The 18,841-nt window shown below is 37.9% G+C and overlaps 1 protein-coding gene across 1 annotated transcript in view; it reads left to right on the top strand.

Annotated features, from left to right (window-relative positions):
* Positions 1–18,841, top strand: part of TMOD3 (tropomodulin 3) — a 76,571-nt gene that overhangs the window by 48,029 nt on the left and 9,701 nt on the right. The window contains exons 4-7 of the mRNA XM_044229757.1: positions 7,077–7,199; positions 8,628–8,717; positions 16,244–16,374; positions 18,073–18,180. Coding sequence (XP_044085692.1) covers positions 7,077–7,199; positions 8,628–8,717; positions 16,244–16,374; positions 18,073–18,180 — 452 coding nt within the window. The remainder of the gene's footprint in view (positions 1–7,076; positions 7,200–8,627; positions 8,718–16,243; positions 16,375–18,072; positions 18,181–18,841) is intronic.

Genomic DNA, 18,841 nt, shown 5'->3' with positions numbered 1-18,841 from the left:
TGGATGGAGTTACAGAGTATAATGCTAAGTGAAATAAGTTAGTCAAAGACAAATACCGTATGATATCACTCATATATGGAATTTAAGAAACAGAACAGTTGAACAAAGAGGAAAAAACAGACAAACCACGAAAAAGATTCTTAACTATAGAGAACAGACTAATTAATGGTTACCAGAAGGGGGGTGGGTAGGGGCATGGGTAAAATAGGTGATGAGGATTAAGTAATGCATTTGTTACGATGAGCACTGAGTGATTAAAATAAAACCTTAGGGGCGCCTGGGTGGCTCAGTGAGTTAAAGCCTCTGCCTTCGGTTCAGGTCATGATCCCAGGGTCCTGGGATTGAGCCCTGCATCGGGTTCTCTGCCTGGTGGGGAGCCTGCTTCTTCCTCTCTCTCTGCCTGCTTCCCTGCCTACTTGTGATCTCTGTCTGTCAAATAAATAAATAAAATCTTTAAAAAAATAAAATAAAATAGAACCTTAAAAAAATTCCTGATGTTTTACATCAGTCATTGACTTACTATTGATGAGCTTTCTTTATATGTTCTGGATACAAGTTCCTTATCAGGTACATGATTTAAAAAAACATTTTTTTTAACCTTTCTGTAACTTTTCTCTTCACTTTCTTTTTTTTTTAACTAATTTTTTTAAAAAGATTTTATTTATTTATTTGACAGACAGAGATCACAAGTAGGCAGAGAGGCAGGCAGAGGGCAGGGGGGAGCAGGCTTCCTGCTGAGCAGAGAGCCCGATGCAGGACTCGATCCCAGGACCCTGAGATCATGACTAGAGACAAAGGCAGAGGCTTAACCCACTGAGCCACCCAGTTGTCCCTTCTCTTCACTTCCTTGGTGGCTTCATTTGCCCCACAAAAGTTGTAAATTTTGGTTTTGTTTGTTTGTTTATTTATTTATTTATTTATTTATTTATGTCATTTGCGCTTGTGATATCATATCCAAAAACCTTTGCCTAACACAGGGTCATGGAGCTTTACTCTTACAGCTTTTCCTTAGATTGTTATAGTTTCAGTTTTTAAATCTAGGTCTATAATACATTTTGAATTAATATTTCTGTATGGTAAGAGGTAGGGGATTGACTTCATTCTTTTTCATATAGCGATGCAGTTCTCCTAGCACCATTTGTTGAAAAGACAATTCTTTCTCCATTGAATCGTCTTGGTACCCTTGTAGACCTTCAATTGACCATAAACATAAAGGGTTTATTTCTGGACTCTCAGTTCTATTCCATTGATCTAGATGTCTTTCCTGATGCAGCATAATATTGTCTTGATTACAATAGCTTTGTATTAAGTTTTGAAATTGGAAACTGTAAGTCCAGTTTGTTCTTTTTTTTTTTAAGATTATTTGGCTGTCTTGGATCCCTTGGATTTCTGTGAGTTTTAGCATTACCTTCTCACTTTCTGCAAAGAAGTCAGCTGAGATTTTGAAAGGGATTGTTTAGGTCTATAAATTAATTTGGAGGGTCTCCTTAGGTACTGTTAGTTTTCTATGATTAGATTTTGTATATGTGCATTAAAAGATCATTGTTACAGTGTTAGTGTTAAACTAACCATGAAGAAATATGAAGTAATTATTTTCATATTGTTAAAATGTTGTACAGGCTGAATACGCCTACAACAAAAATGTCTATATACAGAGAATTTATTTTAAAGAGGAGTGCCGGGTGAGGTACCAAACTGTCTCAGAGCTATATAACTTAACAGTAAAATTCTGTATCACAGGAACATTTCCGTAAGTCCTTTGAAATTTTGTTGTTTTGCTTTATTGTTTTTTATGATGAGATACGTTTTGTATTTGTAAGTATTAGCAAAAGTTTATGGGAAAAATTAGATATTAATAATGCTTCTATGGAATGTAGATGAGGATAACAAAAATAAACATTTTAGATTTTTATAATGCTTTAGATTCCATTGGTCCCTAGAATAAGACATGGGCAGCTATTTGATAGCTTGTGTAGTTTTGTTTAGTAAGTGAATACCATAACCTAGTGTTTCTCAACCTTGACTGCTATGCATTAGAATCCCTAGAGAGCTTTTAAAAATCCAGCTGTCTCATATAGCTCACCAGACCAATTAAATCAGAATCGCTGGAGTGGGACTTAGACATCAGAATTTTTTAAAGTCCCCCAGGTGAATCCAGTGTGCAGCCAGTCTCTAAAACTCCTTCCATAGACTGTTGAAAATGCAGGTGAGGGCTCCTGGGTGGCTCAGTGGGTTAAGCTGCTGCCTTCGGCTCAGGTCATGATCTCAGGGTCCTGGGATCGAGTCCCGCATAGGGCTCTCTGCTTGGCAGGGAGCCTACTTCCTCCTCTCTCTCTCTGCCTGCCTCTCTGCCTGCTTGGTCTTTCTCTGTCAAATAAATAAATTAAATCTTTAAAAAAAAAAAAAAAAGAAAAGAAAATGCAGGTGAGATTGAGCTCAGGATAACGTAATTATCCTGAAATGACAATTAAAGTCATGAATTCCAAGCCACTTTAATTATACTGTCAACTGGGGCGCCTAGGTGGCTCAATTTGGTTGGGCATCTGTCTTCGGCTCAGGTCATGATCCCAGAGTCCTGGGATCAAGCCCTGCATCAGGCTCCCTACTGAGCAGGGAGCCTGCTTCTCTTCTTTCTGCTGCTCCCCCTGCTTGTGTTCTGTCAAATAAATAAAAACCTTTAAAAAAAATTATACTGTCAAACCACTGAGAAAAGTACTATGGAGTTATCAGGATGTAATGATTTGGATTTGCCTTTCCCAACCAAGAATAAAAGATTATCTAATAATCATCAGAACTCCAAAATTTGGTACGAAGAAGATCAGTTATGGATACCATCATATATATAGCTATATGAGGGGGAATGTCTCCTGCTAAAAAAGTTAAGTTTGAAAGCTACCACTTTATTGGAAGAAACACTGGATTCGGAGTTTGGGAACCTGTGTTCTAGTGTTCACTTTGCCGTGTAACTTAGAACCAGGGTATTTAAATTATGCTTTATAAAATTATGTAGTTGAACTGGAGGTGATCACCAAATTATTTATTCTACAAATTGGCTTGCCTACTGTACACTAGGCAAGGATGTAGAGATAAACAAAGAACAAAAACCATGTCCTTGTAAATTTTACAGAAGACAAATAAGCAGAATGTGTCTGTGTAGCTATAGCAAAATGTTCAGGGAATCAAGGAAGCACAGAGCTGTCCTGCATCCAGTTTAATATTGGAAACACTCTGTGGTTGGCATTTTCAGTAACAATTCACAGATCCCTTCAGCCTTACTGGCAGAACCTGTCTCTGAAATAGAATGAAAATGCCACCCCTGCAGTTGGACATATGACCAGTTCTGGCCAGAGAAACCTGAGGAGAAGTCTGCATGGTTTTCCTTGTAAAGATTTCCTTATAAAAATTATGTCCCTCCTTCTTGCCCTGACCTTGTCGCATGAGGTCTTGATACTTAGTATTGCAGAAATCATCTTGAGACTAATCGCCTGAGAACAAAGGCCTTTATGCTGATTATAACCAAAGAGAAGAATGGAAAGATCCTGGGCCTTGATGTCAACACTGAGCCACTGAACCAACCCTACAACCACCTATGTGTGGACTTACTGAGATTATAAAAATACTTATTGTTTGAAGTCTTGCTGCTTTCAAAATGGTCTGTGGGTCAGTATTGGCATCATTTTGGAGATTAGTTAGATGCAGAAACTCAGATCCCATGTGAGACCTACTGATCAGAATTTGTACTTTAATAAGATCACCAGGTGAGTGAGGTGCACATTAAAGCCTGAGACACACCAGTTTAAACCACTTTTTTTTTTTTTTTTAAGATTTTATTTATTTCTTTGACAGAGACAGAGAGAGCAAAAGACGGGGGAAGTGGCAGACAGAGGGAAAGGGAGGAGCAGGCTTCCCACTGAGCAGGGAGCCAAATGTGGGGCCCGATCCCAGGACTCTGGGATCATGACCTGAGCCGAAGGCAGATATCCAACTGACTGAGCCACCCAGGCACCCTTAAACCACTTTTAATTGAGTATTATATTACCTGCAGTTAAAAACATCCTTACTAATACAAATATATTGTGGATTGACCATATGCCATTTTTAAAATAATGCTTAACCAGAAAGACTTCTAACCCAAATGTAGAAAGTTACAAGAGACTATTGTTCTTATGTACTAACCCAGACAAGCAGTATAAGTACATCATTATCGTTTTTAAAAATCTATCAGAGAACTTGAGGACACAAACCTAAATGACTTTAGAAAGTGACAAGCCCTCCATTAGATCAGTGACGTACTTCTCTCTTGGCTGACTGAAATGTATGGAGAAGCAGAAAACCATCATAGAAAGGAATCAGGAGAAGTCAGCCTAATTTTTAACAAACTTCTAATGATTGTGTTTGGATTAGGTGATAGATTAGAAATCCAGAGAAGTGCTACAGCAGTGCTATCCACTAGAACTTTCTGCCATAATGGAAATGTTCAGTGTCTGTGCTAACCAGTGTGGTGGCTACATGCTAGCCAAATGTAGCTATCAAATACTTGAAATGTGCTTAGTATGACTGAGGAACTGAATTTCTAATTTTAATTAATTAAATTTAAATTTAAATAATCACGTGTGGCTAGTGGCTACTATATTGGACAGTGCAGCTTTAGAGATGCTAAGATTGCACTACCCCCACTTCTTTCCCTTAGGTCTTCATTTAGTGCTAAGGATATTAGAAGAACAAAAGCAGTGAAGCAGAGCTGAGAGAAAATTCCTGAGGTATATCAGCTCAGAGAGGCAGGAGGGCTGGGAGAAAACCCTTCCAGGCCAACCCCAACTTCACAGAGTGTAGAGTAGACTAGGTGAGGGGCCTGAGAGATCTGCCAAAGCCCAGAAATCAGGGGGTGGGACAGGAAAACAAGGGCAGCTCCCCATTCAATCAGAAAGTTGGCAGCCTGGGCTTCATATCAGTAGAAACTCACAGTTCATAGTTCAAAAAAGGAGGGAGGGAGCACAGATCTCCAGAACCTCATGAGGGTTGTAATCTGAGGATTTCCTGGAGAGAAAGTCCTGATCCTATATTCAGAATGTTTGAAGCCAGTGAGGAACTGACTCAAACATGCCTCTAAGAAGAGATATCATTTCCTTCAGTCTCTGCTATACTTCTATATAAAAATGCCTAGCATGCAGCCAAAGATCTTAAGATACATATTCCCCATACTCAAGAAAATAACAGTCAATATAAGACTTAGACATGACACAGATATTGGTGTTATCGGCTAGGGACTTCAAAATAACTATAACAAAAATGCCAAAGAATCTAGTGGACAAGGTACACAGCATGCATAAACAAAGGAGGAATTTCAGCAGAGATGTGGAAACTATTTTCTTAATAAGAAACAAATGGAAATGCTCACCATAAAAAACATAATATCAAGAATTAAGGTCCTTCAGATGACTTAGTAGAAAATAGCTGAACAGTTTTGGCCAGATTGCTAGAAGCAGTCTGTTGTGGAAGGATTCCTTTTGGTTGCACGGGTTGAAGTGTATTTTGAATAAGAAGTACCCAACACTCGCTATACTACTTATAAGCCCAGAGACATTCTTTTGATAGAGCACTGCATAGATTCATCACGCCACATAATCTTGCATATTTCCCTGATAGTTTTCCTAATGGAAAAGAAATTGGCACTTGTGTGAAGGTATGCATAGACTTTTCTAGATCATTTAGTGAGACTTTTCACTTGTCTTGGGAGAGAAACCGGAGGCATTCTTGGTAACCCAGTGCCCACCGTGTATGAGTATGTCATGTTTGGTCAGCTTGTGCTGCAGTTACATCATTACCATTTTCCATTTCCTTCATGTTTTCACTCTTGCATTGAACATGTGGTAATAAAATACTAGTTTTCACATAATAAAGATTTTAGTTTTCTAAAAACCTGTAAGTTTCTTAACAGGTAACCTTTTTAGCATCCATTGAGGCTTAGAAGAATAGTGACTTAAAGTTTCCAGATACCCCTTAGGACATACAGGAGTTTCTTTGCAATTAGATCTTAAATTTCTGGGCTCATCAACTTGATTGTTCCCTTGACCAACAGTTTGTTGCTTAAGAGTAAGAAAGTGGATTCCGTTTTTGTTTTATTTTTTTAATCTCTAAAAGTTTTACAGATTTCTAAATTTTATTCCTACATTCATCGTTTGATTCAATATTTGTTGAGTAACTCATAATTACTCTCAAAAGAGCCTATTTTTATTTTCACAAATAGAACAGTTTCTCAGTTGGTTTTTTTTTTTTTCCTCCTTCATTCCAGATTGTACAGCCAGCCCTAGTATTGCCCTGGAAACTTAAAATACGTATTGAAAATGAAACATTTTTTTTTTTAATGAATGCATTCATGTATGTTTTATTTATTTAAAAAACAATATTTGAGGTGGTTGACATTGAAAATCATAAGTACAATGAAGCTAAAACAGGAGTTTTTTACATTAATAAGGAAAATAATACCTATATAGCCAAGATAAAGAATGCTGTTTGAGCCAGACACTCTGCTTTTTTTTTTATGAGCATTATTTCATTTAGCTTCACAACAGTTCCCAAGTGAAGCATCATTATGCCATTTTATAGGTAAAGATTTTCCCAAAGTGTTTTCAGACTCCTAATCTTAGAGCAGGATAGTAGATGAATTTTCTACCCACCACTCCTCTACAAAAAAAAAAAAAAATCTGAAGATCGGGGCGCCTGGGTGGCTCAGTCATTAAGCGTCTGCCTTCGGCTCAGGTCATGATCCCAGGGTGCTGGGATCGATCCCCGTATCGGGCTCCCTGTTCTGTGGAAAGCCTGCTTCTCCCTCTCCCCAACCTTGAGTTCCCTTTCTTGCTGTCTCTCTCTCTGTGTCAAATAAATAAATAAATAAATAAATAAATCTTTTAAAAAAAAAATCTGAAGATGAAACAACAACATTATTGTAGGTGTTTATCTTGACTTTTTCCCTCAGCTTCACTTGTACATACTTTTCATAATTTTTGTTAAAAGAGTAAAATGGTAATGAGTAGTTAATAGAAATATTGGAATTAACAAACTGCTTTATTTTATAGGGAAAATATTTATCCCCAAACAGAAACCTATGCAGACTTTCACAGAAGAAAAAATATCTCTTGATCCGGAATTAGAAGAAGCTTTGACAAGTGCTTCTGATACAGAATTGTGTGATCTTGCAGGTATCTCCTAAAACTAATGGGTGAATGAGTGGGGAAGGGAGGGGAAGGGAGAGGAATGCCAGCACTTATATCATACTGATGCTTCCTTTGCCTAGTAAAGTGCTGTTGAATCAGTAGACCACATATTTGGCTTTGTCTTTTATTCTATAAATCTGGCAAAGACTTTCATTTTTTAAAATGCTCTCAATGGTGAAATTTTTATGTTAATGGAATGTATTATTTGACATCTTTTCCCATGTTACATTATTTGAAAGTCTTTATAAAAAAATCTTCCACCAGTTGGTGTGCAGCTAGAAGCTGTCCCATCTGAGCGTTGAAAAAGTCTCTCAAGGGTCAACTACTGTCCCATTTTACCGTTACAACCCCAGGGGCATTTGGCTGGATCATTCAGAAGAGCATGCAACTCTTGATCTTAGAGTCGTGAGTTTGAGCCTCACCTTGGGTGTCAAGATTACTAAAAATAAACAAAATAAACTTTAGGGAAAAAAAGGAAGACCCCAAGTTGAGTAACTGGAAAGCAGACAAACAGTCCTGAGCTATCCTTACCACTTTCCCTACTTTCTGAAGTGTATCTGGAACACTCCAGACCTCCCTGTTGTTTTCATCATTGCTGGTTTCTTACCTGGACAGGTATCTCCCCGACCTGTCTCTGCATGCACCCATTTACCAAGGTAGAAAAATATGACATGTGGGGGGATATCTTAGCACCAAGGAACCCCAGAAGCTAACATGTTTGAAAGGAAGAGTGATGGTTCTTTGGGAAGGACCCAGGAAGGGGACAGTCAGTGTGCAGTGCCAGAGCAGGTGTCTGATTCCTTGGGATGCCGAGGACTATTGGAGTTGTAAATGGTGCTTTCCTCAGAGGGGAATGGGCCAGGGGCATACTGTAGCTTCTGCCACATGTGTGCAAAGGGGCATTAAAACCGAAAACCAGATTTCTCCTGTCATTTTTGAGGGATGCTGCTTTAATCTTAAAAGATGAGAATTCAGCTATACTCTTAGCTAAAATATGAATGTAAATGAACATGAGATTAACAAATGTAAAAATGGTGACGTTGAAAATCTGCCTTAGATTGCATTGTTCCTAGAACTCTTGTGAGGATGGGCAGCAAAAATAGATCATTTCAGTAAGAGAGATCTTAGCCACCAGATGGAGCTAAGTATAGAATTACATTTAGGGTTAGGCTGGCTTCAGTTGCGTGTCTGAATTCCTAAATATGGGGAAATCTAAATCCAAATAAGGGGTGAAGTAATCGGGGTATTAATGAGAAAGAGGTTATGGATGATTTTTTAATCACATTGTCTCCTTTTTTGGCTGCAAAATAAAATGTTCAGAAAATGTTAAAATCAGAAATTTTTGGTTGTAAAATCAATTATTTATGTTTGAAACTGATGGAAATAAAAGTAACTCTTTTTCTATATTTGTAGCTATTCTTGGGATGCACAACTTGATAACGAATGCCCAGTTATGTAATATAGTGGGAAGCAGTAATGGTGTCGACCAAGAACATTTTTCAAGTAAGTACTTAATAATCCATTGTGAATTCCAATCCTTTATTAAATGTATTTTGTTTTCTCCATGTATTAACTTCAATATATACATGCCGAATGTTTTGTATATGTACCTGAAATTAGATTAGATAGTATTGATGTAGAAAACCATTGAAAATAGAATATTAAATATTTTATTTTTAAAGATTTTATTTATTCATTTGAGACGGAGCACAGGCAGGGGGAGGGGAAGAAGAAGAAGCAGTCTCCCTACTGAGCTGGGAGCCCGATGTGGGCTCAATCCCCAGACCTGGAGATCATGAGCCGAGCCAAAGGGAGATAGATGCTTAACTATCTGAGCCACCCAGGCACCCCTAAATATTTTATTCTTAAAGTGTCAACAAATGTAATTGGAACTACTCTCACCTCACCAAGTAATACTAATAGTAAATACTATAAAAACTAATCAAACTTGGCTTTTGTTGACATTTTTTTATTTTCAGTGTTACTGATTTTCAAGAAATCTATAATGTTGACAAAAAAAAAAAACTACATTATAAATCATATTCAGGAGAAATCACAGAACTACTCAACCCCTAAACCTCTTAATTTGATACTAATACTAAATAGCCTAAGGCCAGGCTTTTTTTAAAAAAAATTCATTCATAGGGTGCTTTAAAAGGACCAAAATAATACATACTTTAGTAACACATTTGAACAATACCCAAGTAAATGAGGTAAGAAGTAAAAGTGTCTCTGTTCATTGCCATCATGCCTTCTGCTCCCCCTACGCCCTGATCTGTTAACAATTTGGTATATGTCCTTCTAGACTTATACTGTGTTCATACAAACTTATATATATATATGTATATACATATATATATATATGCATGTTCTATACATATATCTGTACATACATATTACACATAGCCTTTTGTTTTTTATGAAAATGGGATCATACTGGAGCTATTTCTAGTAAGTGAATTTTTCAATAATATTAGTGTTGTTGTTTTTTTTTTAAGATTTTATTTATTTATTTGACAGAGATCACAAGTAGGCAGAGAGGCAGGCAGAGAGAGGGGAGGAAACAGGCTCTCTGCAGAGCAGAGAGCCCAATGCAGGGCTCGATCCCAGGACCCTGGGATCATGACCTGAGCCGAAGGCAGAGGCTTTAACCCACTGAGCCACCCAGGCACCCCAATAATATTACTTTTGACCATTAAACAACACAAGTTTGAAATGTGTGGATCCACTTATATATGGATTCTTTTTGATAATTACAGTATAGAACTATAAATATATTTTCCTTGTGATTTTCTTTTTTATTAAGTGTAGTTGACATATAGTGTTATATTAGTTTCAGGTGTACAGCATACTGGTGGAACAATTCTGTACATTACTCAGTTCTCACCACAATAAATGTAGTCATCATCTGTAACCATACAATATTATCATGTTATTATAATATTGACTATATTCCCTATGCTCTACTTTTCATCTCTGTGCCTTATTTATTTTATAACTGGAAATTTGTGCCTCTTAATTCCCTTTATTTCGCCTGTCCCCACACTACTTTGCCCTCTGCTAACCATGACTTTGTTTTCTATATTTAAGAGCCTGGTTGTGTTTGTTTGTTGTTCTGTTATTTAGATTCCAGGTATAAGTGAAATGATATGGTATTTGTCTTTCTCTGTCTGATTTATTTCACTTAGCCTAATGTCCTCCATGTTCATCCATGTTTGCTACAAATGGAAAGATATCGTTCTTTTTTTATGGCTGAGTAATACTCCATAATATTACTTATACACACACACCATGTTTTCTTTATCCATTCTTCTATGGATAGACACTTAGGTTGCTTCCATATCTTGGCTATTGTAAATAATGCTGCATTAACACAGGGGTGCGTGTATCCCTTTGAAGTAGCGCTTTTGTATTCTTTGGGTAAATACTCAGTAGTGCAATTGCTAGATCATGTGGTAGTTCTATTTTTCACTTTCTGAGGAACCCCTTACTATTTTCCACTGTGGCTGCCCCAGTTTGCATTCCCACCAACAGTGCAAGAGGAGGGTTCCTTTTTCTCCACATCCTTGTTAACACTTGTTTCTTGTGTTTTTTTCTTTTAGCCATTCTGACAGGTGTGAGGTATCGTTTTGATTTGCATTTCCCTGATAATGAGTACTGATGAGCATGTTTTCATGTTATTTAACTTCCATGTATTTGTGGTCTTGCCACATTTTTTTCTTGTGATTGACTCCTAGTTTCATAGCATTGTGGTCAGAAAAGATGCATGGTATGACTTCGATCTTTTTGGATTTGTTGAGGCTTGTTTTGTGGCCTAATATGGGATCTGTTCTGGAGAATGTTCTGTGTGCACTTGAAAAGAATGTGTATTCTGCTGTTTTAAGATGGAATGTTCCAAATATATCTGTTAAGTCTATCTGGTCCAGTGTGTCATTCAAATTAATTGTTTCCTTGTGGATTTTCTGTTTAGATGATCTGTCCATTGATGTAAGTAGAGTGTAAAAGTCCCCTGCTATAATTGTATTGTTATTGATTAGTTCATATTTGTTAATGACTTTTATGTATATGGGTGCAGAAATATTTACTCTTGTCATATCTTCTTGTTGGGCTGTTCCCTTTATGATTATTCAGTATCCTTCTTTGTCTCTTGTTAAGTCTTTGTTTAAAAAGTCTGTTTTGTCCAGTATAAGTACTGCTACTCCCAAATTCTTTCTGACATCTATTTGCATGATAAGTGTTTCTCCATCTTCTCACTATAAGTCTACAGGTGTCTTTAAGTCTAAAATGGGTCTCTTCCAAGCAGCGTATAGATGGACCTTGGTTTTTTACCCATTCTTCAACTGTCTTTTGATTGGAGCATTCAGTCCATTTGCATTCAAAGTAATTATTGGATAGATATGCATTTATTGTCATTTTATTATTTGTTTTGTGATTCTTTCTGAAGATTTATTCCTCTGATCATTTCTTGTCTCTCATAGTTTGCTGGTTTTCTTTAGTGATCTCTTTGGATTTTTCTCTTTATTTTTTGTATACCTGCTAGGGGTTTTTGATTTGTGGTTATTATTAGGTATATAACATCTGCATAGAGTCTATATTAAGTTGATGGTTGTTTAAGTTTGAACCCATTCTTTACTCCTCTCCTCCCCACCTTTTAGGTATATAGTGTCATACTTTACATCCTTTTATTTTGTGTGTTCCTTGACTGATTTTTTTTTTTTTTTTTACAGAAATAATTTCTTTGAACTGCTTTTTGTGTTTCCTACTTTCATATTCTCATTTTTGGTCTTTCCTTTCCACTCAAAGAGTCCCCTTTAATTGTTCTTGCAGGGCAAGTTTAATAGTAATGAACTCCTTTAGTTTTTGTTTGGGAAACTCTTTATCTCTCCTGTTCTGGGTGATAGTCTTTCTGGGATAGAATATTCTTGGCTGTAAGTTTTCCCCATTCAGTACTTTGAATATATTATGCCACTCTCCTCTGGCTTGAAGAGTTTCTGCTGAAAAATCCCAGTAGCCTTAGGTGGTTTCCTTTGTATTGTAACTGTCTTTTGTCTTGCTGTTTTTAATATATTTTCTTTATCACTATATTACTGTATTACTAATTAGTATATATCACTATATATTTTAATTACAATATGTCTTGGGGTGAACCTTCTTTGGTGATTTTGTTGGGGGCTCTCTTTGCCTCCTGGATCTGGGTTTCTGTTTCCTTCCCTGATGAAGGAAGTTTTCAGCTATTATTTCTTCAGATAAATTCTCTGCCCCCTTTTCTCTCTTCTACTTACCCTATAATATGAAGGTTATGTTTGATGGAGTCACCGAGTTCCCTATTTTTGTTTTGTATAATTCTTTATTTGCTCTTTTGTTCAACTTGATTACTTTCCATTGCTCTGTCATTTAGGTCATTAATTTGTTCCTCTGCTTCTTCCATCTTGCTGTTCATTCCATCATGCATGTTTCTCATTTTGTTTTTTGAGCTCTTTATCTGTGGTATGTTATTCCTCACCTCTATGACAGTGGTCTCACTGGTGTTCTCCACTCATTTCTCAAGTCCAGTGAGTATCCTTATGATCATTGCTTTAAATTTTCCATCAGGCATGTTGCTTTTACCTGTTTTGCTTGGATCTCCTGCTGTGGCCTTGTTTTGTTCTTTCATTTGGGACAGATTCCTTTGTCTTCTCTTTGGTCTAAGTCTCTGTGCCTGTTTCTCTGTGTTAGGAAAGTCAGCTGCATCTCCTGTTCTTCAGGGTAATGGCTTTATGAAGAGATCTTGTAGTAGAGGGCCTAGGTGGCTTCGTTGTTGGGCATCTGCCTTCTGCTCTGGTCGTGATCCTGAGGTCCTGGGATCAAGCCCAGTGTAGGACTCTCTGCTCGGCGGGGAACCTGCTTCTCCCTCTCTCACCCCCATGCTTGTATTCCTTCTCTTGCTGTCTGTCAAATAAATAAATAAAATAATTTAAAAAAAAAAAAAAAAAAGACTTGTAGTGCCCTGCCATGTAGTGTGTCCCCTGTTCACCAGGGCTTGGTGCTTCTAGGATTATCTCCAGTGTGTGCTGTGTGTGATCTGGTGTTATGTGCTGGCTACTTTATCCTTATCTGGCCACTTTATCCTAGGCCAGTTGTCTACAGAGGTTCTCTTTGCCTTTTGTGGGCATTTGGTTCCTGCCTGAATGTGGCACATTTTAACTAGATGTGCTCTGATCTGCTTGTGAAATGAAACCTCTTACCACTACCACTGGAACTGAGGTCTTGCAAAACACATGTATCAGGAGACTTGGTATTGGCAGGAATTTGGGCTGGTCTTCTGGGCGAGGGGTTCTGCTGTTCTGGGATTGAGGCAAGTGTGGCAGGGGAAGGGCGGATCTGCCAGAGAGTGAAGGGGCAGGACTTGGTATAAGAAAATTAGGTAGTGAGTGTTGATCCTGTGCTTATGTTGAGAGGCAGAGGAGGGAAATTGCACCTGCCAATTCCTTTGTTCCTTGAGAGGTTTCTCTGTGAATGCTGCTTCTCTGGGTCACACTCCGAGATGAGCAGCTAACCTCCCCACTGTGTGCTCTAGGCACTCTTTGTTTCCATGCTGTATGTCTACAGACTCTTTGCTTGCTTTCCTTCCAAGAGCAGCCCCAAAGTTCTCTGAGGTCTACGACAGCCAAGTACACTGACCTTTAAAACTCTAGGCTTTAAGCTTTGCTGGTTGCAAGAACTCCTGAAATTCAGGGCCCTCCTAACTTCAGGCCAGTTGCTTTGGGGATTCATTTTTCCCATGCACTCCCCTTTGTGCTAGTCTATCTTTCACCCTTTGCAACTGTGGCTTCCTTCCCGCTGCAGCCGCCATGATCTGTTTCTCTCCCAGAACAACTCTCTGCACTTCCTACCTTCTTTTGATGTGGCCTCTTCTCTGCCTTTAGTTGTAGAATCTGTTCTGCCAGACTTTTCAGGTCAATTTCTGGAGTATTTAGGATGATTTGATAGTTACCTAGTTGTTATTTGTGGGACAAAATGAATCCAGGGTCCTTCTACTCTGCTACCATCTTCCCCTTGTGGTAACCTTTTACTTATTTCTCTGTCTCCTATGTTTCTCTAAACTATTATTTTCTAGTGCCTTACTCAGATTCAGGTACAGTTTTTTGTTTTGGAGGGTTTGGAGGGGCAAGAGTGCTTCTTAGTGATTAAATCACATTAGGAAGCCTATGAAGTCTAGTCATTCCTCTTTGGGGAATATGCCAAAATTCATCAGTGTGTTGAAATGTTAGTAGCCTGATCCATCACTTAAAGTCTCCCATAAGCCTTTCTTAATGGTTTCAGCATCCCATTTACTGGATCCATTACTTCATTCAGAAGCAGTGCTCTTTAAATGCACATACTCTGTGGAATGAGGAAGAAATCTTTTGGTTTTGTAAAATTCGGAATTGAGATAGAACTCATTCAGGTTTTTTTTGTAGTGAGGAAGCTCTTCTCTAGCCCCCTTGATCTACAATCTTGAAGAGGATTACCTTGCTGAACTTAGGTGAGAGGAAGCCCACTCTGTCTTTTAGCAGAACTCTGGGAGGAAGCTTATCCTTGTATAGAACCAAATCCTGCCTCCAGGTAGTCTATACCTGTTCTAACCTAGCCTTTCAGAACAACTTGAAATTTCTCTATTCTTCTACAAGATAAATCTGAAAAAAATGAGCATACTTTCTTTTAATATATACATTCAGGCCAGATATATATATCCAGTTCTTTCCACTTTCCTCAGGAAAATAATTTTCAGACCATCATCTAAATTGATATCATGATGCTATGTGTGTCTATGTGTAATAAATTTGAAAAGAACAAGGTACTCTTAGAGGGAATTTGTTCAATATACTTTGACTTTTTTTTTTTTTTTTTTTTAAGATTTTCATTATTTGAGAGAGGCCATGGGAGAGAGAACCAAGAGCAGAGGGAGAGGGAGCAGGGAGCCTGATGCCTGGCTCGATTCCAGGATCCTGGGATCATGACCTGAGCTGAAGGCAAATGCTTAACTGACTGAGCCACGCAGGCGCCACCAGTATACTTCATCTTTTTTTTTTTTTTAAAAGATTTTATTTGTTTATTTGACAGAGATCACAAGTAGGCAGAGAGGCAGGCAGAGAGAGAGAGAGACGAGGAAGCAGGCTTCCTGCCGAGCAGAGAGCCCGATGTGGGGCTCAATCCCAGGACCCTGGGATCATGACCTGAGCCGAAGGCAAAGGCTCTAACCCACTGAGCCACCCAGGCACCCCAGTATACTTCATCTTAAGATGAATTTTGCTCCTAAAAGCTAGAGGAGGGCAGAAGGGAAGAACTAAGCCAGGCAGTGACCCTTTCTGTCAATCTTTCTGTCAGTTGCTCCTAACTTTTTTGGGTCACTTGCCATGAATCTGATGCTATAGGTTTTCTCCCCAGAAAACTTATCCATTAAAATGTTTGCTTGTTACATGTGTTCATAGACCTTCACATACACATCAAAGTGTACTTACACCTCATTAGAGGATTCAAGGCTCCTGGGTCCTCTTTCAGCTTTGCTTAGTAGTATTTTCACCATGGATATGGATATGGTTTACATGGTGAAGGATTGGGGGATAGGAGTGAAGGAGGGCAGTAATTTGGGGGATTTCTGTCTCAGTAACTCTTCTGTGTACCATTATCTGTCTGTCTCCCCCTTCCCTATTCCTACTCATCCTTCCCTTTTTCCCACACAGTACTCACCATAAGAGAAAGAGGTCACATGTCCTTCATCACCTTACTCCTCTCACTGAGGCTGTGTTTCTTTAAGTCTGTGATTTGTACTGCCTTTATAGTAATTACTAGTTAAATCTCAGAGAAAATGATAAGAAAGGATGGCATTTTATTTGAGTTCTTTAAATGTGTGTTAACACATGGAGGATCTATTAGAAATTGTGGGAGAAAATTTTCTGGTTAGTTGTATTGAACGTGCGTGTTCGTGTGTGTTGTTTGTGTTAAGTTCATAAATGCATTCGCTGTAATAATGTCAGCCAGTGAGACTCTTGTTCTTTTTGTTCCTACAGATGTGGTAAAAGGTGAAAAGATTCTTCCAGTATTTGATGAGCCACCAAATCCAACCAATGTTGAAGAGAGTTTAAAGAGAATTAAAGAAAATGATGTTCATCTTGTTGAAGTTAATTTGAATAATATAAAGGTATGTGTGCTAAGCAAACAAAGTTTTGACGTGCTTGAAGTAAGTTAGATTTAGGATGAGAGTTGGGCGGTTTTGATAAAGTGTGATTTTATAGTTCTGCGAGGTAAAGTTTTTGCTCCTAACAGTATGCTAGATTCCTTTATATTTTAGAAATTAAAGTACAATATTTTTCTCACTTGCTTTTTTAAAAGTATCATATAAAAAATGTAAACCTTACACACTGTCAACATAAATCTTTCTGGCTTCCAAAGTACTGCCTACTTCTAAGAGCACTTAGTCATTCGGGGTTTTTTTTAAAATCCAGTTTCTTGGGGTATTCCTTGTATTGAACCAGATTCTGCTATCTACTGAAATTCTGCCGATTCTGTGTACAGTTTGATGAGTTTTGACCAATGCAGAAGTTGTACAGCCACCACCATAGATGTGGAACATGTCAGTCCCTTTTATTGTCATTCTCTGCCCCCAGCTGTAGCCCCTGACCACTTGTTTCTGTTTTCTTCCCCTTCATTTGCCTTCCCCAGAATGTCCTATGAGTAGAATCAAATAGTTTGAGCCTTTGAGTCTGGCTTCTTTCACTTAGCATAATGCATCTGGGATTCATCTGTGTGGTTGTGTATGTCAGTAGTTTGTTGAAGAGTATTCTGTTTTATGAATATGCTGCAATTTTTTTTATCCATCCCCTACTTGATAGACATAGGGATTCCCTCTGGTTTAGAATGATTATAATAAAGCTGTTAAACACATCTGAACATGTGAACATATGTTTTCCTTTCTCTGGAGTAAACAGCAGTGGGCTTTCTGGGATCTTGAGTTTTTAAAAAAATGCAGTGCTTCCTTGGAGTAAAGAAGAAATGAGTTAGGAGGGCATAGGGATGATTAATTACCAAAGAGTAAATTCAGATTATCTCTTGAGTATTATTCATTGTATAATAACTGCATTAAGAATCCCTCATTTAATTTTATCCTATTTTTAAGAATTCCTCATTTTAAATCTTGATTTGTCCAAATTAAGGGCTGAGAGAGCATCTGGGAATTATAAGAACCTAGGGAATAAGACCTCTGTGCTCCTTTAGCAGGTGTGCCTTCCTGTGAGCTGAAGAAAGCAAGCCTTAAGAAAAGCTAACATTCCTAGTTGATCACTAATTTTAATTTTTAAAAACTTCAGTCCTCACATAACTAAATCAACAGGTAATGATCTGGAAATAACCAGACTACAGGGAATTGTAGTGTTGGTAATAAAGGGAGAAATTAGTGCCTTCTAGAACTATATCTTTCCACATTTCAGGTAGTGTAGGGTTAATCTCTCTTATTATAGCTTAAACTAAGTGAAATCTCTCCCTTTGTAGAAAAGTGGACCCATTTTGAATACTCAGGTGTTGGTGTCTTATAATCCAAATAGTTAAGTGTAGAATAATGAAAGTTTCCTTAATCAAAATGCTAGAGAAATGATGATATATACTCTCCTCTAGGTCAGCATCTTGTGCAAATGTACCATAATAGAGAAATCAAGTAACTATGAAGGAGGCTGTTTGACTTCCTTTGTAGAATAAATGTTTTGTTTATATAATTTTTTTCTCCCTACCCCCTTGTATAATTTGAGTACATTTAATGAAAAATAAGTAAGTACAAACACATTTGATTAATGGACTGAACTTCTTAAAAACTAAAATGTCATATTTCACATTATTTTCTTCCAAGAATATCCCAGTTCCAACTCTAAAAGATTTTGCAAAAGCTTTGGAAACCAACACACACGTGAAGCATTTCAGTCTTGCAGCCACGCGGAGCAATGACCCCGTCGCTGTTGTAAGTAAGCTGCTGCTGGTGGTCGTGAAACAGTGACTATGGGATGGTACAAAAGTGGCTCAACCTATCTGACGATGAAGATTTACTCTCTTTTCGGTTGATGTTTAGCTCACTGTTAGGCAAGACATCATTTACTCTTTTATGTTTATTTTTTCTTGCATTTCTTCCCTATAATTTTAAAAACCGTAAGTGAAGTCATGCAATATATACTGTTTTGTAACTTAATTTTTTGCTGAACAATATATCTTAGAGATCTTTCATATCACTACGTAAAGTTCAACACCATTCTTTTAACATCTTCAGGGGATTCCATTTATGATCTACAGTGCTGGATTTTGTCAAATGCTTTTAAATGTGTGTATTGAGATGATCATGTGGTTTTCGTCCTTTATTAGTATGGTATATTCATTGATAACTTTTGCCTGTTAAGTCAACCTTGCATTCCTGAGGTAAATCCCACTTGATCATGGTATGCACCTTTATCTGCACTTGGCTTTGAGGATGTCACTACCTTTGATTCTCCTCTTTCCTCACTGAATGTCTCTTCTCTGGTTCCTCCCCATCTTGCCCACCTCTAAGCATCTGATTGGCCGGGGGCTCAGTCCAGGTCTTCTTTGTCCACTTTCTGGGTGATGTCACTCTGTTTCATTGCTGTGTGTTA

The sequence above is a fragment of the Neovison vison genome, chromosome 13 (genome assembly GCF_020171115.1).
Source record: "Neovison vison isolate M4711 chromosome 13, ASM_NN_V1, whole genome shotgun sequence".
Classification (NCBI taxonomy): Eukaryota; Metazoa; Chordata; class Mammalia; order Carnivora; family Mustelidae; genus Neogale; species Neogale vison.
This window is presented reverse-complemented; position numbering and strand designations above follow the sequence as displayed.